Source organism: Podarcis pityusensis, assembly GCF_964106645.2.
Source record: "Podarcis pityusensis genome assembly, chromosome: 1".
NCBI classification, from domain to species: Eukaryota; Metazoa; Chordata; class Lepidosauria; order Squamata; family Lacertidae; genus Podarcis; species Podarcis pityusensis.
In genome coordinates this window covers 89,929,919-89,950,294 of record NC_138028.1, presented here as the reverse complement: position 1 = coordinate 89,950,294, position 20,376 = coordinate 89,929,919, and the positions used below count along the sequence as shown (strand labels likewise).

Sequence of the window (20,376 nt, the reverse complement as noted above, 5' to 3'; positions counted from 1 at the left end):
CTATGTTCCAGGAGAGGATCTTAATCACCAGGGCCCTAGAGTCACGTGATATCATTTTTACATGGGAATGATGCCAGGAGTTCAGTCTGGATCTTCCTCCCAAGTGAGTGAGCCAGAGTCTGAAAAACTCCAAACAGCCTTTTTCTTTGTCCCAATAAAATTTCAAAAATATTTAAAGTATAGTACCTGGGAGAAATCTGCTTTAAGTTCTATTCTGAGGGGGAACCTAGCCCTCAAGAGTACCAGCAAAGCTGATTCTGCATTTATGTCCGCATAACTAAGGCTTTGAAATGAGCTCTCAGGTTGGGTCCACCACCCACTGTTCCCACTTCTGTTGACTTCCTGTGCTTTACTGCAGTTCATGTTGCGTTCTTCATTTCACTAGTACTTGGTATCAGACCTCTGGAGAAAATCTGGTGAGAGTGAGGGGGAGAGCATAAAGTATATTATTCAGAACCCGTTCTCTTTTTATTTTTATTTTTAATAGCTCTCTTTACTCATATATCCTTGAACCTAGTATAGCCAGATACTCAGTTTAGCACCCCAAATGTCAGTGCAAACAGGAAAATATGATGAAAGTTTTGCATCTCTGTTCATCTTACATTACTACTCCTTATCAGAGGCCAGAACATACATTTTATGTTGCCTAGACACAGAAAGAACACAAAGCTAACCTCTTTCTGGTGTTAATTTTAACTTGGTTTTGAATTAATTCTGTTCAGTGCAAGCTATTTTTTTGAACACCTTTGTTTCAAGCTAAGCGGAAAACCTAGGAATGGTTTCCATCTATGCACCAATGTTTGTTGTCATAGGAAACATTGTGGGTTAGGAAAAGTTATGCAAAGGGCAATATGTTGCACATTTCATTACATATGCAATCTGGTTAAAAGCAACTAATACCTTTGTTGTTGCTCTTGCTGAACTGTCCTTTCTCACCCTCCTCACCCAGGTGTCTACCAGACTACTGTGAACATGGAGGAGAATGCTCCCAATCCTGGACAACATTCCATTGTGATTGTGGTGAAACTGGCTACACAGGAACAACCTGTCATAATTGTAAGTGGATCACAATGTAAATGACTCTAGCGTAAAAGCTCAGAGGGGAATTTATCATTTAGCAAAAATGCAAAGTGTTTCTGTTACACAGGCTCAAGAAATGGAAAGTTTGGAAGTTAATTCACATTCCAGTCCTACATTAGAAAAAACTAAATCACAAAATTCAGTGAGACCTACTTGTAAGTAGGTATACAAAGCTGGGGCCCAGGCACTGAGCGTAGACGTCTATGCCCACAGTAATTTCAAATCTTTGTTAAAAGAGGATCACAGACCTTTATCCTTCACCAAGCCTTAAGTCTAGAAGCAGGTTAAACATGTTCCTGGCGTGCACTTGGATAATGCCTGGATGGGGTGAGTAGAGATAATATTGAAAGAGTCTTGCAAGGGGTGTTCAGGAAGAGGAAAGCAAACAAAGAAGAAACCAAAATAAAATTAAAACCTGATCTTTGAAAGATTGGTACAGAATCCAAAAGTGTGTAAAGGGGAATTGAAAAAAATGACCAATGAGAAGGCATCAGAACAAAAAGGGATTGAGTAAAATCTGGGAAACTTCTAGTGATTGGTAGATTTGAACAAAGATATACCGTAGGTAGTTAAACTGGAAGGATGCTGGTAGTCAATCTAGAAGGTTGACCTAGGAGAATGGCCTTCCTGAATGGATTTGCCTTTTGAGAACAAGTTATGTCACTTGAGGTTTTTAGCTTATCCTGGAAGTGTCATCTTTCGTTGTTGTTGTTGTGTTTTGCAATTCTGAATTGGTTGAGGGATGCTATCTTTGGAGTCCTGTAGCACAGTGTCGTTTTGTTTATAAATCAATTTTCTCATTATCTCACTTGGGCAAGGTTCTTGAGCAGGTGGCCACAAACCAGATTCTCAGGCACTTTGGAAGGAAACTGATTTTCTAGATCCATTTCAGTTGGGGTCCCTCTGGAGTGGCTGTCCAAGTTGGGGATGGGTGGTTGTTTCCATGGGGTGCTGATTGGGGAGTGCTCCAACCATAACAAAAACAACCATTTTTGCAAGCTAGCTTCCTGAGGAGGAAATAACTTATTGGATCATCATGACCTCCCTAGTCAGAAGGCCAAGCATAGAGAAATTAATTACAAGGTTGGTTATTTTATAAAACCAAAGCAGGGTGAGGAGTGTCATTTCCTATGTTCATCCACTTCAGCCAAACATATCTTTGGCTGAATTCTGAGGACAAAATGGAGGCCACTATCAAAAGCCACATAATATGAGCAGCTGGGGAAAGAAGGCTACAGGCACGGCCTCATTTCCTCACTGTCTAAATGACTACAGGGAGACGCAGAAGGTGTTGCATAAAATTAGTGGGCTGCAGGCAATGGCTTTGAGATGGAAACAAATCTCCTTCGTACCTGCTTCATTTCCCGCTGAAAGAGACCAAATCAAATTAACCTGATAATCACAGCACCCCATCTGACTATTCTTTCCATGGCTTGCAATATACAATAGTGTGTAACGCGGCTAACAAATGCAATAATTAGCAACAACATACATCCCAGCTAACTGGCATATATGGAGAACATTCCTGTTTGGCCACATAGCTGGTATCTAGCTAATCTCACATTGCTACATAGGAAGGGTGGAATAGGAATCCACATGCCCCATCCCTGAGTGGCTCCCTCCCCCCCCCCCCCGTGGCTCTAACTGCAATTCATTTACCCATTGTACTCTGCTAGACGGAGGCACTTTTTCATTTTCTTCTCTTTTGCGGTGGTGTTCCTTTATTGCATTCAGTACAGGTGAACCCCGAGAGCTTGGATGATAGAGTTCTTTTTGGCAGATTTCAACATGAACAATAGCTGAAGGTATTTGTTTCACAGAAATAGATGAAAATGTACTTACCCAACAGAACATTTGTACTAAATTGACATATTTCTAGGCATGGATGTTTGAGTTTTTAAAAATACTCATTTCCCACTTTACATGCTGCATGAACCATGTAATGATTCTGAAAAGTATTTTTGTTCTGGGTTTTGAAAGCAATCTGTGGTGAGCTGCGCTTGAACGAGACCTGGGTTGCAGTGTTTCAGACTTGAACTTTCACATATCAATGCAATTTTGTTTTATTAGAAACAGAGGCATGTTTCAGAGTAGCACTTTTGAAATGAAGATCACGGCAATTCAATTTTTGCCAACTCCAAAATATGCTTTCATTTTATGAAACTGTCCTCTTTGTGTGCAGGGAGGAGAATCAGTAGCACTACAAAGACATATGGTAACTGATGCTCTGAATAGTCTCTCAGAAGCCTAAACTGGAGTATTGGCTCTTATTGTCCTCATGGAGTCTGAAGCATTTTTTGTTTTTTTCTGTTTTTGTTAATGGTTGCTAGTTCCATTTTCTCAGGTGCTAAAGTTTGGTGAAGCACCTGGAGAGGGACAAAGTAAAATGCACATGTGGAATGGCCTAATTTAAAGTCAAGTCTATTTTTCTGCATTTTTTCCTTGCCATTTGTTTTTTTCAAGATCTGTTTGTCAAGTGTGCAGCTTGATCCACAGTTCAACATCCTGATCTGCACACTGATTCAAGACTGGCGAAATGAATATGTGCTCTCCAAAACGTGGAGCAAACTGGAATCCTCACCACCATTAAGTGCATAATAATGCATATAATATGAAATAAATGTTGGTATTTGTCATGGAACCAATAAAGCCAATAGCTCAAGTCTCATCAAGATCAAGGAGTGAAATGGGATTTAGAGGGGGGGGAATACTGTACAGATAAGTCTGACATTATGATTTTCAGAAAATTCAATCCCGAAAACTGGCTGATTATAGAAATGTTTTCTTCTGCATTATATTCAACATTGTGAAATCTTCCACTTTCTCACTATAGATCACAGGAGTCTTCAGAGCCTCAGGGTTCTCTTGCTATTAGAAACCACCTTGTAAGCTCTCCACTTGGATGAATTCTGAGCTTTTCTTATTCTCAGAGCCCTCCTGAGATCTGTTTATTTAAACCTCTATTCCTTCATAGAATCGTAGAGTTGGAAGGGACTCTGAGGGTAATCTAGTATAACCCCTGCAATGCAGGAAACTCAGCTAAAACATCAATGACAGAGGACCATCCAACCTCTGCTTTAAAATCTCCAAAGAAGGAGAGCCCACAACAACCTGAGAGAGTCCATTTCACTGTTGAACAGATCTTCAATTAACCCTTCCCCTCCATGATTTGTCACTGGGTTGGCTAGCCCTGGAATCACCTTTTCCTTCCTCCCATGGCATGTCCTAAGTCAGAGTGGCAAGTCTTGTCTATAGCCTAGCTTTTTGCCCTTTTCTTTTTAGGCTTTTCCTTCTCCATCCTATCTCCATCCTTGCTTCCTGAAACACAAATTCTTGTTTTTCCTTTCTTCCACTGTTACTACTGACATTCATCTCTCCACTCTGGAGTTCATCCTGCCATCCATAGATTATATATTCCCTTGGTGATGTAACAGAAATAACTTCTCCCTTATGTTCTGAAAGATGTCAGCATGTCCAAACATCATGCTATGAGATATTTAACAAAAATTATTACAGTCCCTGATATTTGAATCAGTACATGCTAATCTTATACATACAAAAAAGGTCTCTTAACAAGTTTCCTTTGCTGCCAGAGGGATGTTCCCTACCAAAAGAAAAAGAAAAGGAAATGTCAGACAATTTCCAATATTACATATGCAGAATATTAACACAGCTCCATAAATGGAAATTTCATCCCACAGGAAATGCCAACATTTCAACATTCATTTTGGCTCTACATTGAAATGAAATACTCAGATGTACCAATATTCAGGTAGACTGAACGTTCTGCTTTGGTAGGTGTCATTTGATAGATGAATACTTTCCCCCACCTAGCCACCATGAAAACCTGGCTTATTTTCTCTCACTAAAACGACATTTTTAACTGGAATAAATTTGACTGGGATATCTTGATTGTTTCCATGAAACAGGAACCACATTGACCCAAAGAAAGGTGTGTGTGTTAACTACATGCTGTATAACTTACATTCCTTATATTTTTGAATGTCCTGATGGTTAAAATTAAAGCATTTCTCAAGGAGTAGCCAATAACTATTTTATTTAAGAACAATGTGTGCTTACTAAGTAGCTATTACATTGTTTAGCGACATAGTGTCAGCAAGTGCCTCTCTTGCTATCATGTGTTGATAATGTCTCATCTTAATGGGGTACTTGACTGCTGTGAGAAGATACATCCAACAGTAGGCAGACCATAATTCCCTAATGGAACAAACAGTTTTAGTGGCTGCCATGTATAGACTATTAGATATGCCTTTTAGTCACTTGTGAAGTACCAATTTAAGAAGGGATGGTATGGTTACATGCCACACCCAATCACCACCAAGTGGTAGAAAGATTCCAGGGGGTTCCAGGCACTCACGTAGGGTTTGTGTTTTCTTTTCTTTTTTAAAAAATAATTTTTATTAACCGACCAATCAAATCAAATCAAATCAAATCACCTAAATTCTGAATTACAAAGCTGAATTTTAAATTTTTGTTGAGGGGACCCATATTTCAAGTTCCGAAGGGGGATTCCGATCATTATCTTGCTGCTGTGTTAATATCCACAAATCTGTCCAAATAATGTTCATAATTCTATCCAGTCTTATCCTGCTGTTTCCACATCTCATCTTATTCATATATTTTTCTTATTTTTCTTTTGGATCTCTTCTGATAATCTCTTTAAGCTGGTAAACACCAATTGTAATCCTGTGTGAATTTCTCCGTTCGTCCAATCATCATATCAAGATGGTTTCCATATATCATCACTTTCATAAATAACAGCACTCTTTCCATCATTAATCTCGCAAATCTGTCGTTCTTTAGTCTCATTGAGGAGGCTCACCCACAATATAAAAACAGCTCTGTTCCTCCTCCCAGACTTAAGTCTTCCGACAGAACTTGCCAAAATGGCAACGGTATTTTTTACTGCGTCATTCCAAAGCTCTTATACTTTCCACGATCTTCTTGAAACATGCTTTGGTTAGAAAATTATCTCCACACAGCCTTAAATCCACAGCTTAAGTCATTTAAACGGCATTTCTGACTTGTGACTTGTGGGGGGATTCTTAGTTAATCACATAGAGAACAGAAAGGAAAGTTTTCCCCCCTCCCCCATCCAGTCCCGTTGCCGAACATACTGAGCCTTGGTGTGTCTTCTCATGATTTATTCTTGTTCCTCCGACCCGTCTTATTTATCAGAGATCTCTTCAGTTAGCAGTCTTTACTCCCCCTTCTTCCTTGAAATATGTGCATTCGCTTTCTCCTAATTGTTTCTTTTGAAGTTGCTGCAGCTAGAGGCACGGATCAGAGACAGCGTCCAGGAGCGCCGAGATCCACAGGAGGGCTTTCTGCCTAGTGCCCCCATCCCCACAAATTCGGGGGTGGTATAGGGCACAGCAGGCAAGGGCAGTCCCCCCACACGCTTGGGGGGGCAGGGAGGCTATTCACTCCCATCACAGCCTCCTAATTACCTCGTGTGGGTCGGAGAGATGTTAATGTCAGCCATCTTCCGATGCGCCCCTAGTGGCCCCTCTACGTAGGGTTTGTGCTTTCGTCAGAAATTAGGCACAGCAGAGACCGCATTGTCTTTATGAAATATAGATTATTTACACATATTTAAACCTGCATCTGGATGGAGAGGGTTCAGGGAATTCATATCACAGGAGAGTCATTTGCTGTGCTCCAAAGAGCAACCAGCTCAGACCCACAAGCAGATGAATCAGCCATGCTGCCTCTGCCTTGTGGTGAAGATGTCTTCTTTTTCAGTGCCGCATGGCATTCTGCCCACTTCCTCCTTCTTCCCAGCACCACTTGCAGAAACAACTCCCCCCTTTCACTTTCTGCATTGGCCACTGTCACCCAGGCAACCTTTGTTTTCCAAGCCTATTGCAAAGCACCCACATTTCCCCCCGCAGCCCACATCATGGCCCACTGTCGTTTGTGCAATATTTGAGGGGTGAAGTTATCAACACTGAGTAGATGGAGTAGGGAAGGGTTTTAGCCTCGACATCAACTCTAGGTGACTTCACTCCCCAGATGCCCAAATATACAGGGAGGCCATCTTCTAAACATCTCCACAACATGATAAGTTTGTGTTCTGTTAGCATAATCTTCAGAGACCAAGGACTCCAGCCTGGAAGCCATAACAGAGCCACAGTTCCCCTGGTGTCATTGGAGCCAATAGTTAATAGATCTTTCTTCTGTGGAGTTGGATCTAGCCACCCATAGTCAGCTGCTGCTTTATTTATGCTTCAGTAAGTTATCTGTGGCTGAAGCATCATTTGAATCTGCTGTGCTTGTATGTGACTCTCCAACCTGAGCTCCGGTTGGAGCTATCCTAGATCTGGACTCTTGCTACCACTCAAGATTTCTGTGTGACCATCATCTGGAACAGAACAAATTGGGACTCTTAATTCCATAATGGATTTTGAAATAATTCCCATTTGAGACACTTGACCATTAAGTAATTTTGATGCCATCTAAATCCAATATGTTTATCACTACTATTAATTATTTGCCAAGTTTCTCACTGTGACTGTGCATTTCTCTGTGTTTTTTGCTTCTCATGTTTCAAACAAGGGATACACTAGAGATGTACTTTTGGCTCTGCAAGGGGCCACATGATATATGCTGTGTAACCCTATGCATTTCTATTCAGTATGTCCCATTGAACATGTGTATAGGATTTCAGCCTTTAAGAATCCCCTCACCCAAAGTAAGCTTTCCCCCTCTTTTCCTAATTTTTCTTCTTCTTTTTGTATTGTTCTATTACTTTTGCTCTTGAATAATTTTTGAATTTCTCACACTGACAAGTGCTGCTGAGCCAGCTGTGCTTGGCTAGTTTTGTTTCCCATCACCCTTTATTCCCAATCAATAAAGCATATGTGGATTTTCTGAAACTCAGCTTGAAACATGAAGCCTTGCTTCTACCTGTGTGAATAATACTCCAAATGGCTGCCATCTCACTGGAAGGGGAAATGTCAAAATGAAGTAAACACATTCTATGCCTTGAAAAGAAGACAAGAAAAATGAATTACCTTGGTTTCCCTTCTCTCTCCCTCTCCCCTTCTCTCTCATATATATATATATGTGCACACACTCATGTGGGCACACACACACATGCACAGCCGTTAAGTCATCTGAATCTGTTCAGTGACACCCTAGGTAATTATTAAAACATATCCTGGGTGTCAGAGCCTTAGCTTTTGGTGTGGGTGGGGGGCACTGGGCAGCGTGGGGCTTGTGTCTGCCAGCCACCTCCCCCTGAACAGCTCAACAGCTATGGGGGAGGCAGCGTGCGGACTCCTTGCAGGCTCTGCACTGCTCAAAAAAGCAACACAGGCCTGCAGAGCCCCGGAGTGGAATGGGACTCAGGCACTGGGATTCTGGCACACCCTCCCCTATCCTGCCCCACAGGCCCCTTGCCCCACCCCCTGTACATGGCGCGTACACTCCACCCAGGCACCCAAGCGGCTAGCTATGCCGCTGCTGGGTGTTTCAAATATGTGACATGTGCTAGCAGGATCTGTGCACTGTTAAAAGCTGAAATGACTATGACATCGATACTGAAAACATTTATCACAAAATTTGATTGGACTAGAAAAAAATGGTTTGCAAAAAGGGGCCAGAAGTTGTATCAAAGTCTGAAATCTGAAATTCAGGTTTTGAATTTGTGGATTTGTTTTTCAAGTGTCAAAAAAGCACCACACACACACACACACACACCAATCACAAAAACGTCCCTTAAAAATAAGATTTGTATATGAGCCCTTTCTCTTTCAGTGCTCATTGTTCCTTCTTTGTTAGGTTTTATTACACCAGAGGGAAGGGGATTCAACTCTTGGCCCCAAACTTGACTTTCTCTGCAGCTTTCTTGTGATGAGGAAGAGACAAAAAATGGAAATGGAACTCTAGGATATGAATCCTTTCCCTTATCCACCAGGGCCCAAGATGGCATTCTAAATGCCCATTAAAGCTTTTGCACCAATAATGTTTTTAGGTGCCATAAGACTCTTCCCTGTGTTTTCTGCATCACACTAAAAGAACTGGCCTTCTGGAAAGATAATAATGTAATCAAAACAACCCTTCATGTACAGTCAACTTTAGGCTCTAAATTTCTGGATTATTTTTTTAAAAGCTATATTTGCACACAAGAAAAACTGTAGTATTCTTTTCTTTTGGTACCATATCAGTAAATATGTATTTTTAACAAGAGGAAAATGAGCCATCTGTCATCCCAGAACACCACAGCAGGGACTTTATTAGTCTGTCAACAGTGGGGCCTGTCAAATTCAGTTCTTCAATAGCACAGATTTCATTTCTTTTTGGCATTTAACATGACAATTGTATTAGGAGGGTGAGCATGACAGTCACTTCTGTTAAGTTCACCGCCTGCCTCTTAACGGTTCTGCTATGAGAGCAACAAGAAGAGAGGGAGAAACCTTCCTCCCACTCCTTATTCCTTTATTTGTTGTTACTGAAAATGGCATTTCATCCAGCACCCATTATTACAAAGATGCCTGATTATGCCTGTCAGAGTAGGCAGATAAACATTGTCAGTGACATTCAGCCACAGGGGAAGGAATCTATCTGGATGTAAGGAACCCCGGACAGAGAAATAAGGGGACATGGGCATGAAGGGCTTTGAAATAATGGGGAATTTCTGCACTGGATTCATAAGCTAGCATGAATGTCGTGTAAGGACTTAATGAAAGGTATTACATAAGCTGAACAGTGAAGTGAATGATGGAAGTGAGAAGGCTGGGCATATTTGTCAGTGGAAGGCCATAGAGGAGACAGTTGCGGTAGTCAAGCAGGAGATGACCAAAGTGTAAGAGTTTTCTCAGCAACAGTAGCAGCAAGGTGCAGATGAAGATTCCTAGCTTTGTAATCTTGTTGTGTAGGAAGAAGTAGCATGTGGGACCAAATATGAGGAGAAACTGAGAGGGAGGAGACAAACACCTGGCCAGTGCTTTGAGCCTAACCTAGAAGGTGGGTCACGATGTCATTCAGGGAAATCGAGAGCATATGAGGAGCAGCATGCTCAGGGGAGAAATGTGAGAATGTCACAAACTGTGTGTTTGCCAATCCCATTCAGCCATCTGATTACTGTCACTGGTTTAGGGTGAAAATGACATTTTAAATGAGCTATCGCTGTTGGGTAGGCATCACTACTGAGCTAATGGTGTTGACAAATTGTCACCCTCTGCTTAGTATTTCTTTCTTGTTCCATACCTTATTGCAATGCTGTCACAGATGTCTCTCTTATTTTTTCCTTCATCCCTTCCCTAGCACTGATTGACTTACATGATTGCAACCCAGTATCTTATTAATGGGTTATGCCCAATTAAGTAATACATAGAATATATCAGTTTAAATAAATAGCTTTATATTACTCATGTTTATTATTTTCACTGTATTTACTCTGAATATGACTTAGTTGGATATACCCTGTTGCATTGCTTAACCATCACTGATGGAATGAAGGTTAGTTCTATAACATCAACTGGCTCCTTCAGATGGAGGATGAATGACACCCTATTTAGAGATGAAGTGTATAAAAAGGCCCAAAAAACCTTGAGAGACTATTTTGAAATAAATATGAATACTAATGTAGAAAAAAGAGTAATCTGGGACGCAAGTAAAGCTGTCATGAGAGGGTTTCTGATACAACAGAACACAATGAAGAAGAGAAATCAAAATAAGAAGAAAGATAAAATTTTGGAGAAAATAAAAGAAAGTGAGAAGAAATTGAGAGCAAAACCAAAGTTGCAGGAGATTTTGAGAGAAATAAAATTATATCAAGTACAATATATGAAAATGATGAATCAGGAAATAGAATGGAAAATTAAACAAATGAGACAAAAAACATTTGAATCAGCTAACAAATGTGGGAAATTGCTGGCCTGGCAAATGAAAAAAAGACAAAAATTAAATACTATTACAAATTTAGAAGTGGAAGGAAAGAATATACATAACCCAATTGAGATTAGAAACTGTTTCCAGAGGTATTTTAAACAACTATATACACAAGGGCCACAGAAAGAAATGGATATAGACCAATTTTTGAAGACAAATGGATTACAAAAAATATCCCAAGAAAGTAAATTAATGTTGAACTATAAAATATCTGAACAGGAAGTAGAAGGTGCCATTCAAAACATGCAATTAGGCAAATCTCCAGGACCGGATGGGCTGACTACTAGATATTATAGATCTTTGAAAGAGTGGCTATTACAACCTTTAAAGGAAGTCTGCAATGAAATATTGGAAGGGAAAAGGGCACCAGAGTCTTGGAAAGAGGCGTACATTACACTTATACCGAAGACAGAGACTGAAAAGACTCAGCTTAAGAACTACCGCCCCATATCGTTACTTAATGTGGATTACAAAATTTTTGCAGACATTTTGGCCAAGAGATTGAAAAAAGTATTGATGGAAGAGATTCATAAAGACCAAGCGGGCTTTCTCCTGGGAAGACACTTGTCTGATAATTTGAGGAATATAATTGATATTTTGGAAAAACTAGAAGTGAACATAAATACTAAAGCAGTTTTGATATTTGTGGACGCGGAGAAAGCTTTTGACAATATCTCTTGGAGTTTTATGAAGAAGAACCTACAGGGGATGGGGGTAGGCCAAGGTTTTGAAAACGGTATAAGTGCAATTTATTCAGAACAAAAGGCTAAACTAATTGTAAATAATGTGGTGACGGAAGAATTTAGGATAGAAAAAGGGACAAGACAAGGTTGCCCAATTTCCCCATTGCTTTTTATATCGGTCCTGGAGGTTCTGCTGAACATGATTAGAAGGGACCAGTTGGTTAAAGGTATACAGGTCGGAGCTAAACAGTACAAATTGAGAGCATTTGCAGATGACTTAGTATTGACGTTACAGGAGCCAGAATCTAGTACCAAAAGAGTTTTAGAACTGATTCAAGAATTTGGTCAAGTTGCAGGATTTAAGTTGAATAAGTTAAAGACCAAGGTTTTAGAGAAAAATTTAACACCAATGGAGAAAGGGGGGTTTCAGAATGAGACAGGTTTAACAGTGATTAAGAAAGTTAAATACTTGGGGATTAACATGACAGCAAAAAATGGGAATTTATTTGAAGACAATTATGAAAAATGCTGGGCTGAAGTGAAAAAAGATTTAGAAATTTGGTCAAATTTGAAGCTTTCACTGCTGGGCCGTATTGCTGCGGTAAAAATGAATGTATTGCCTAGAATGTTGTTTTGTTTCAAACACTGCAAATTGTGGACAAAATGGACTGTTTCAAGAGGTGGCAGAGAGATATTTCTAAATTTGTCTGGCAGGGCAAGAAGCCTAGAATAAAATTTAAAATATTAACAGATGCAAAGGAACGAGGTGGATTTGCCCTGCCAGACTTTAAACTTTACTATGAATCAGCAGCTTTTTGCTGGTTGAAAGAATGGTTGCTTCTTGAAAACACTGACATTTTGGATCTAGAAGGGTTCAACAATGTATTTGGATGGCATGCATATCTGTGGTATGATAAGGTCAAGGCACATAAAGCATTTAAAAATCACATTGTCAGGAAAGCATTGTTTAATGTCTGGATAAGATACAAGGACTTATTGGAAAATAAAACTCCAAGGTGGCTGTCACCGATGGAAGCAAAAGCTCTGAAAAAGCTCAATATGGAGGCCAAATGGCCGAAATATTGGGAAATTTTGGAACAAGACGGAGATAGACTGAAATTGCAGAATTTTGAGAAATTAAAAAATAAAGTGCGAGATTGGCTTCATTATTATCAGATAATGGAGGCATATAATTTGGACAAGAAAATTGGCTTCCAGGTGGAAAAATCAAAATTAGAAACAGAACTGTTAGAACCCAAAACCAAGACTTTGTCAAAAATGTATAACTTGCTGTTGAAATGGAATACTCAGGATGAAACGGTGAAATCTGCTATGATTAAATGGGCACAAGATGTTGGACATAACATAATGATGGCTGACTGGGAACAGTTATGGACCACAGGTATGGCAATGCCTTAAGAGAGAATATTATGAAAATGATATACAGGTGGTACATGACCCCAGTCAAGCTTGCAAAAATTTATCATTTGCCCGATAATAAATGCTGGAAATGTAAAGAAACTGAAGGTACATTCTTCCACCTTTGGTGGACGTGCCCAAGGATTAAGGCTTTCTGGGAGATGATATATAATGAATTGAAAAAGATATTTAAATATACCTTCTTGAAGAAACCAGAGGCCTTTCTCCTAGGCATAGTCGGCCAATTGGTGCCAAAGAAGGACAGAACTTTTTTTATGTATGCCACAACAGCAGCAAGAATACTCATTGCAAAGTATTGGAAGACACAAGATCTACCCACCTTGGAAGAATGGCAGATGAAACTGATGGATTACATGGAACTGGCAGAAATGACTGGCAGAATCCGAGACCAGGGAGAAGAGTCGGTGGAAGAAGATTGGAAGAAATTTAAAGACTATCTACAGAAATATTGTAAAATTAATGAATGTTAGAATGATGTTGGATAGAAATTAAGTGGTTTCCAGCTGTAATGCTTTAAGGGAATATGAAAAATGGGTTGTTAATAGGTAAAAATCTAACGTTACTATTTTAAGACCAAATATTAGGATAAACAAAGAGGGTAAGGATTTGCTGAACCAACAAATTGAACTGAAATACAAAAAAGGGAGGTATGAGGAGGTCCGGGAAAAAAGCTAAGGAAAAATAAGTAATGGAAAAATTGAGTGGTTTTTTAAATCATTTTTATTTTGTATTTTGTATCTTTTCTTTTCTTTCTTTTTTTTCTTTTTTGTCATTTTTATATTTACATTTGGAAAATTTCAATAAATATCTTATTAAAAAAAAAAAGGGAATGAAGGTTAGTTCTAGAAGGTTGTTTTCTGCTGCTCCAGAGAAGCGGACACGGAGCAATGGATCCAAACTACAAGAAAGAAGATTCCACCTAAACATTAGGAAGAACTTCCTGACAGTAAGAGCTGTTCGACAGTGGAATTTGCTGCCAAGGAGTGTGGTGGAGTCTCCTTCTTTGGAGGTCTTTAAGCAGAGGCTTGACAACCATATGTCAGGAGTGCTCTGATGGTGTTTCCTGCTTGGCAGGGGGTTGGACTCGATGGCCCTTGTGGTCTCTTCCAACTCTATGATTCTATGATTCTATGATTCTAGAGGCCGCATCTGGTGCAAAATTCAGTGACTAGCCTGCTTGTGGAGGCAGAATTACTGTCAGCATATAATATAATGCTTCCAGTATTTGCACTGGCTGTCATTCTGCTCCTGGACTCCAAGTCCAAGGTATTGGTTCTAACTTAAATGTCCCTATACAACTTCGGACCAAGCCTTATCCCTTAAACACCCAATAGATCACTGTGTTCTGTGGAAGGGTTTCTCCTGCAAGCTTGAAAAAGATCAGAAGCCCCTGTTCTGTGGCATAGTGTTTCTATTGAGATATGAAGGTGCCCACTATCTTCACTTTCCAGAAACAATTGAAGACATTTTTCTTCAAACAGGCTTTCCCAGCTGAATAAAGGGGTCTTTGCCACAAGATTCTGCTTGTTAGGGTTTTAGTTTTGTTTTCAATGCATTTTTTGTGTGTGCTTAAAAAAATTAATATGTGCAAATCAGCACAAAATGGTGGTTTAGAAGGTGAGTAACAGATCAATCATAATGAATACAGTGAAGAAGAGCCAAATTTCAAATTTTAACAACCAGATGCTATCTACACCACTAGAAAAAATAAGTTGTAGCTCAGACAAAAAAGAAAAAAGAAAAGAAAAGAAAAAAAAGAGAGAGAAGATGATTAAGTGGAAGTTTAGACATTCACAAAGAAAATTGGGTACTGTTCACACATTGTGTTACTACCACAGGGGTAAAGTCCTGAATCTCTTATTTTGTATAACAGGTTTTGATTGGGTGTTGCTTTTAGCAAGGCAACCACCCACATACTGTCATGTGTGGGAGGGACCACATGTTATTCCTGAATGGCTCTGAAAAAACATCCTAAACAACATATTCTCATTGCCTCTGGCTATCATAGTCACATGATACTGTATTTCTGGTGCCAGAAAACTAATCAAGGAAATCAAAGAGAAGGAAGTGAAATATGGGCCCACAATGTTATATTTTGAGAGTGTGAATATTAAAAAAACAACTACCAACATGAAAAGGGAATCAGTTCCTTCATTTCATCTCTGTTTTTATCTCTTTGAAAACAATTATGTTTCTCTGGGAGAGTGTTATGCCATTTTAAGCCCAGTGCGTACGTTACACTCTGCTTTGGTTTTCAGGATGTGGATTTCCCCGCCGTTGGTTTGTGTGATAACCTCCAAAGGACTCTTTTGTTGGCAATAAAGCTTCATTATACCATCTGCCTGCATTCCTAATGAGTGACTTCACATCTTTCATTCATATTTCAAATAAATCATATGATTTTGCTCCAGCAAGCAAAAATTATTAATAGGCCAGTGATGTAGAGCAGGTTCTAGAAACATCCATAACCCACAGCCAACTCAGTATATACATTTCTGCTTAATTATTTTTCTGCCCTGTATCTGTCAATGCATGATACAAGAGGTATATTTAACAAGGCCCCTAAGTGGCAACATAAGGTGTCCTTTAGTGAAAACATTCACAGATTCAATAAGTGAACTGTATGAGAATTGCCAATTTTACACACTTCCCACCACTCTCTCTCTGATGTACATCCCCTCTGTGTGTGGGAAAGAGCCATAGATCATTGCCAGAGTACATGCTGTGCATGGAAAAGGTCCTATGATCAAACTTCAGCATCTCTCAGTAGAGGTATGAAAGAGACATGTCTGAAGACCTGGAATGCTGCAGCCAGTTGGTATAAACTTGCTACACCAAGACAGAAGGACTAATTGATCTGGCAGCTTCATATGTCCTAACCACAAGTGCCATGAAATGTGAATCTCCCCCATCACTGTTATTCTTAAATAGAAGGAAGGAGCATTCATGCATTCAAAATGCAGACCTTCCAAGTGTCCCTATTTTCTAGGGATAGTCTCAGATTTACAGAATCCTTCCCGGTTTCTGATTTAATCCCAGAATGTCCCACATTTCCTTAGGACGTCCCTGTTTTCCGCTGAGAAATTTTGTAGGGTATGGAGTTATGCAACCCCCAAGCCAATGAGATAAGTAACTATACAACCTTTGGAAGACATCTGAAGGCAGCCCTGTATAGTTTTATTATTTTTTTATATATGTTGGAAGCCGTCTAGACTGGCTGGGGCAAACCAAATAGGTGGGGTATAAATAATAAAATTGTTGTTGATGCTGTTGTTGATAATTTCCATCAGAGAAATGTTGGAAGGTTTGAAAATGCTGCTACCTGATTAGTTCTTTCTTTTGCCATGTGAAGCTTCATTAGAGCAAGTGGTGAACTAAATGTTGCTATTTTCCTTGCGCCTCAAGTTCCTCCGAACTTACAACTCTTCCTTTCTCATTGATGACTCGTTTTATGTCTCCCTCCAATCCCTAAACCACCACATCTAGCAGTGTAAACAATTCTCCACTGTGTGCTAGTTTCCAAATTTGTTTTTAGCATTTCTTGCCTTTCCTCTTGAGAACTCAAGGCTGCTAACCACAACAATAAAGCCATGTATTAACAATTAAACACATTATTTAAAATGTAGCACCAGTGCAGAAGGAAATAAAAATATGACTGCCAAAAATAAAGATGTTAAAACCCAGAATTACAAATGAAAATGGTTTCCTAAAGACGTAGTCTTGAACCAATTTCTGAAAGGACATGAATGAAGCAGTAAGCTGGTCTTTCCTTCAAAGGGAGGTCCAGAACATAGGCATAAACCACATGGAAGGTCTGCTCCATGTTGCCAACTGTATACTTTTCTGGGGAATTTGGGACATCTAGGAAGGGCTCCCTAGATAAGCAGGCTCATACCTTAAAGCCAGTGATGCTTAATTTTGAAGAAATCAGTGGTAGCCACAGGAAAAAACTGACTTGGGACACAGCAGGATGACCCTAACTAAAGGTCATCCTTTGAATCAAAAACATACATGAAGAAAAACGAACCCTGATGCTTCCAGTTAATATGCTGACTGTAAATGATTTTGTCTCAACTACTGTGTCAAGCAAAATTGTTCTCTTTGCTGAACCAGTTCCATAAGATCAGGAAGTGTGTGTGTGTGTGTGTATAAAACACTACAAAATCATTAGTTGCTTAGTGAAAAGCAGGACTGTTCATTACTAACATTCTTTAACCATTTAGCAGTGTTATTTAGATTTGATAATCTATTTGAAAATACCTGTTTACTTCAGTTACACAGAAAGAAAGCTGCTAGGAAACGTAGCATAGTATACCTCGAGGGGTTTATGTTTCGCCAGACATGCTACACCAGTAAAATCCTGGGGATTAGTGTGTAAACATATCTTATCATTTTTCCCAGAATTACTACACAAATGAAAGCCGCCACCACCACAATATTATGAAGCAGCTAATCTATTAACTGCATGATTTTGATAGCTAGGGGAATCACTGCATTTTTGGAGCCAGGAGCAAAATAAATGGGAATCTTACGAGGTCCCCCTAGCCTCTCATAATCTGTGCTAGCATTCAACTTCTACACAAAGTTCTAGTATGCCTGTTGGATGTGAAATGTGGAAAATTACAGAGAAGAAATTTGACATTGAAACATCCAATAATGACCCCCAATGCAAATGTTATATGTTGTAATTAGCACCAATAAGCTTTTATTCTTTTTATTACAAGAGGGCAAGCATCTGTGTTTGCTTTCATTCTTGCAAGATGTTTCCAAAATATTTTCATTTCCTATGGAAGGAAAACATCTTGATCAATTCGCTATGTGTGGCAGAGTGTGCATTTTAGCACTTAGCTAGGGGGAAATATAGTAAGCATGCTATTATGGCTAATGAACTCAAATTAATATAGTATGGTAACAACTGATTTCATCTTAGTTATGTGGAATCAAGGGGCATATGTATATAATATATGTAGGCAGAGTTGGAATTTTGGATTGGTGAAAGGAGACAATGCACAGAATCCATGGATCAGAAAAAGGAAATACATCAATATTCCAGTATATAGCAGTTTACAGTCCATCACTTTTAGCTTGTACTCAAGGACTTTATCCCTTAAACCATTATTTACTATGTAATCTAATTAATGTCTACTCAGGAGTAAGTCCAGAATTTCCCAGACATACCTGGGATTTGCTCATCAGAAATAGCGTCCGGGTGGAATTTCTGAAGATTGGCAAAAATGTTTGAGGGGGAAATTCCTGGAAGTGTTGAGTTTTTGGAGGGAAAGGAATTGTTGGATTAACAAATTGAATTGGAATACAAAAGAGGGAGGTATGAGGAGGTCCGGGAAACAAGTAAATGTAAAAGAAGTGATGAAAAGATGGAATTGTTTTTAACTGTTTTTTCTTTTTTCTGCTTTGTATTTTTCCTTTTTATTGTTAATTTTTTTATTAATGTGATTTTTCTTCTTTTGAAACTTTAATAAATATTATTTTTTTAAAAAAAGGAAGTGTTGAGCTTTTGGTGATTTAATTTTGGAGGGAGATCTTACAAAAAAAGCTCAACAACTTCACATTTTGAAATATGGCAACCCAAATTGAATTAAATTGGTATATGATTGAAGCCTTAGTTGACTCCTACTTGTTTCCTAACAGTTTCTCCTCATCCCTCTCCCTTTTCAAATTCTAGCACCATCTTCAGGATTATTATATGTGAGAAAAATTGACTGCTCTTGAATGATAGCATCTTGATTTAATGAAAGAAAACAACACAGCCAGTTTCTCTGTGAAGGCTGCATTCCTACTGAAGATCTCCAGCAAACAGAGCCCAATTAAAGACTGTTGAGTTTGCTTCCACTTAAACAGGACAATCTGCGGGTAGTTTAAAATCGCACAGAAATGCTTGGTGGTTGCTTATAATCTCACTGTGCGACAGCCACTTCTGTGTATGAAGACAGATTTGTATACTGAATGGGCATGTAGTTGCCAAACCCTTGCTAGCTAATTCACAGTGAAACTGAGTACTGTCAGGTCAGCTTTACTCCTTAGGCTTCCACTACAGATAACCAGCTCCCTGCATAGTTTCAGCCGCCATGCAGTGAGATAGGCAGTTGATGCACAGCACTAAATTGTCCCAAACTACCTGAGCTATTATTTTGATGTGTATACTGCAAATATCTATTTCTGTTCCTTTCAGCTATTTATGAGAAGTCATGTGAAGCCTATCGGCACCAAGGGAAAACATCTGGTTTCTACCACATCGATTCTGATGCAAGTGGTCCACTTCCACCACTTTTAGTCTACTGCAATATAACTGGTAAGAACATCACATCATCTCATCTGCATTTAGCACTGGTCATAATTATAATTATAATCTTTTCTTTATAAAATATGTGGCCTAAAATTTATTGGAGCTTCAAATGTGATATACACACACACACACACACACACACACACACACACACACACCATGAAAGAGTTGTCATAAGCAAAGTGCAGTTTTAGGTCTTTTCTCTTCTGAAACGAGCTTCAGATGTTGTCTGGATTTGTTGCACCAAACTTCACACACAGAATTGTAAGCACAACTTACTCAGTCTTATTTGTCTTAAAGGTGTGGTAAAAGCTTTGTTTATAGTTTCACTTGTAAGGAAAATATGTGGTAAAAGATTATCATACCTTCTTTCCCTTGTTTTTTTCCCCTAGTCTCTTTTTCCCCCTCCCTACTTCCTATGTTTCCTTTTCTTTACCCCTAGATTCAAGGTGCAGTTTAGGGAAAGAGAAAATTGAGACACACAATAAAAACTTTAACCCAATTTTTTTTAGCAGAGTTTAGGGTGACTAGACTTATTTCTTAAACCATGCATACATGCACAACAGCTGGAGGGGATTCTCCTAGGCTAAAGCAGAGCCCTGTTCTCCCTCCCTTTCCCAGCAGATTGTACACATGGTGCATTTCAGCCCATTATGTGGAGGTGCAGAGCGCTCACATCTCATATTGTTGTCCATTCTTCCCTGTGCTCAGTCAAAGAATGCAGGCCTGCATTCCTTGATGGAGCAGAGAGAAAGGGCAGGACAGGATATGGGAAGCACACATGGCCACTCATATCTTGTAATGGCCTGGTGCTTGAGGACCAAGGAATTGTGGAGGTGAGGTGGAGAATACAGATCTCTGTTATCTTCTCTGAAGGCCCCTTCACAGATGGAGTGGGCTGGAATGAGCCATTCACTTGTATCCCAAAAATGTGTAATAGACAATTGAATA

General features: G+C 39.3%; 1 protein-coding gene across 2 annotated transcripts in view; it reads left to right on the top strand.

The window, feature by feature from the left end:
• The window catches only part of CNTNAP5 (contactin associated protein family member 5), a 293,336-nt gene that overhangs the window by 176,458 nt on the left and 96,502 nt on the right, over positions 1-20,376 (top strand). For both annotated transcript variants that reach the window (XR_013986401.1, XM_081005692.1), the window contains exons 11-12: positions 950-1,056; positions 19,312-19,431. Coding sequence is in view for 1 of the 2 variants with exons in the window: in XM_081005692.1 (XP_080861818.1) it covers positions 950-1,056; positions 19,312-19,431 (227 nt within the window). In the remaining variant the exon portion in view is untranslated. The remainder of the gene's footprint in view (positions 1-949; positions 1,057-19,311; positions 19,432-20,376) is intronic.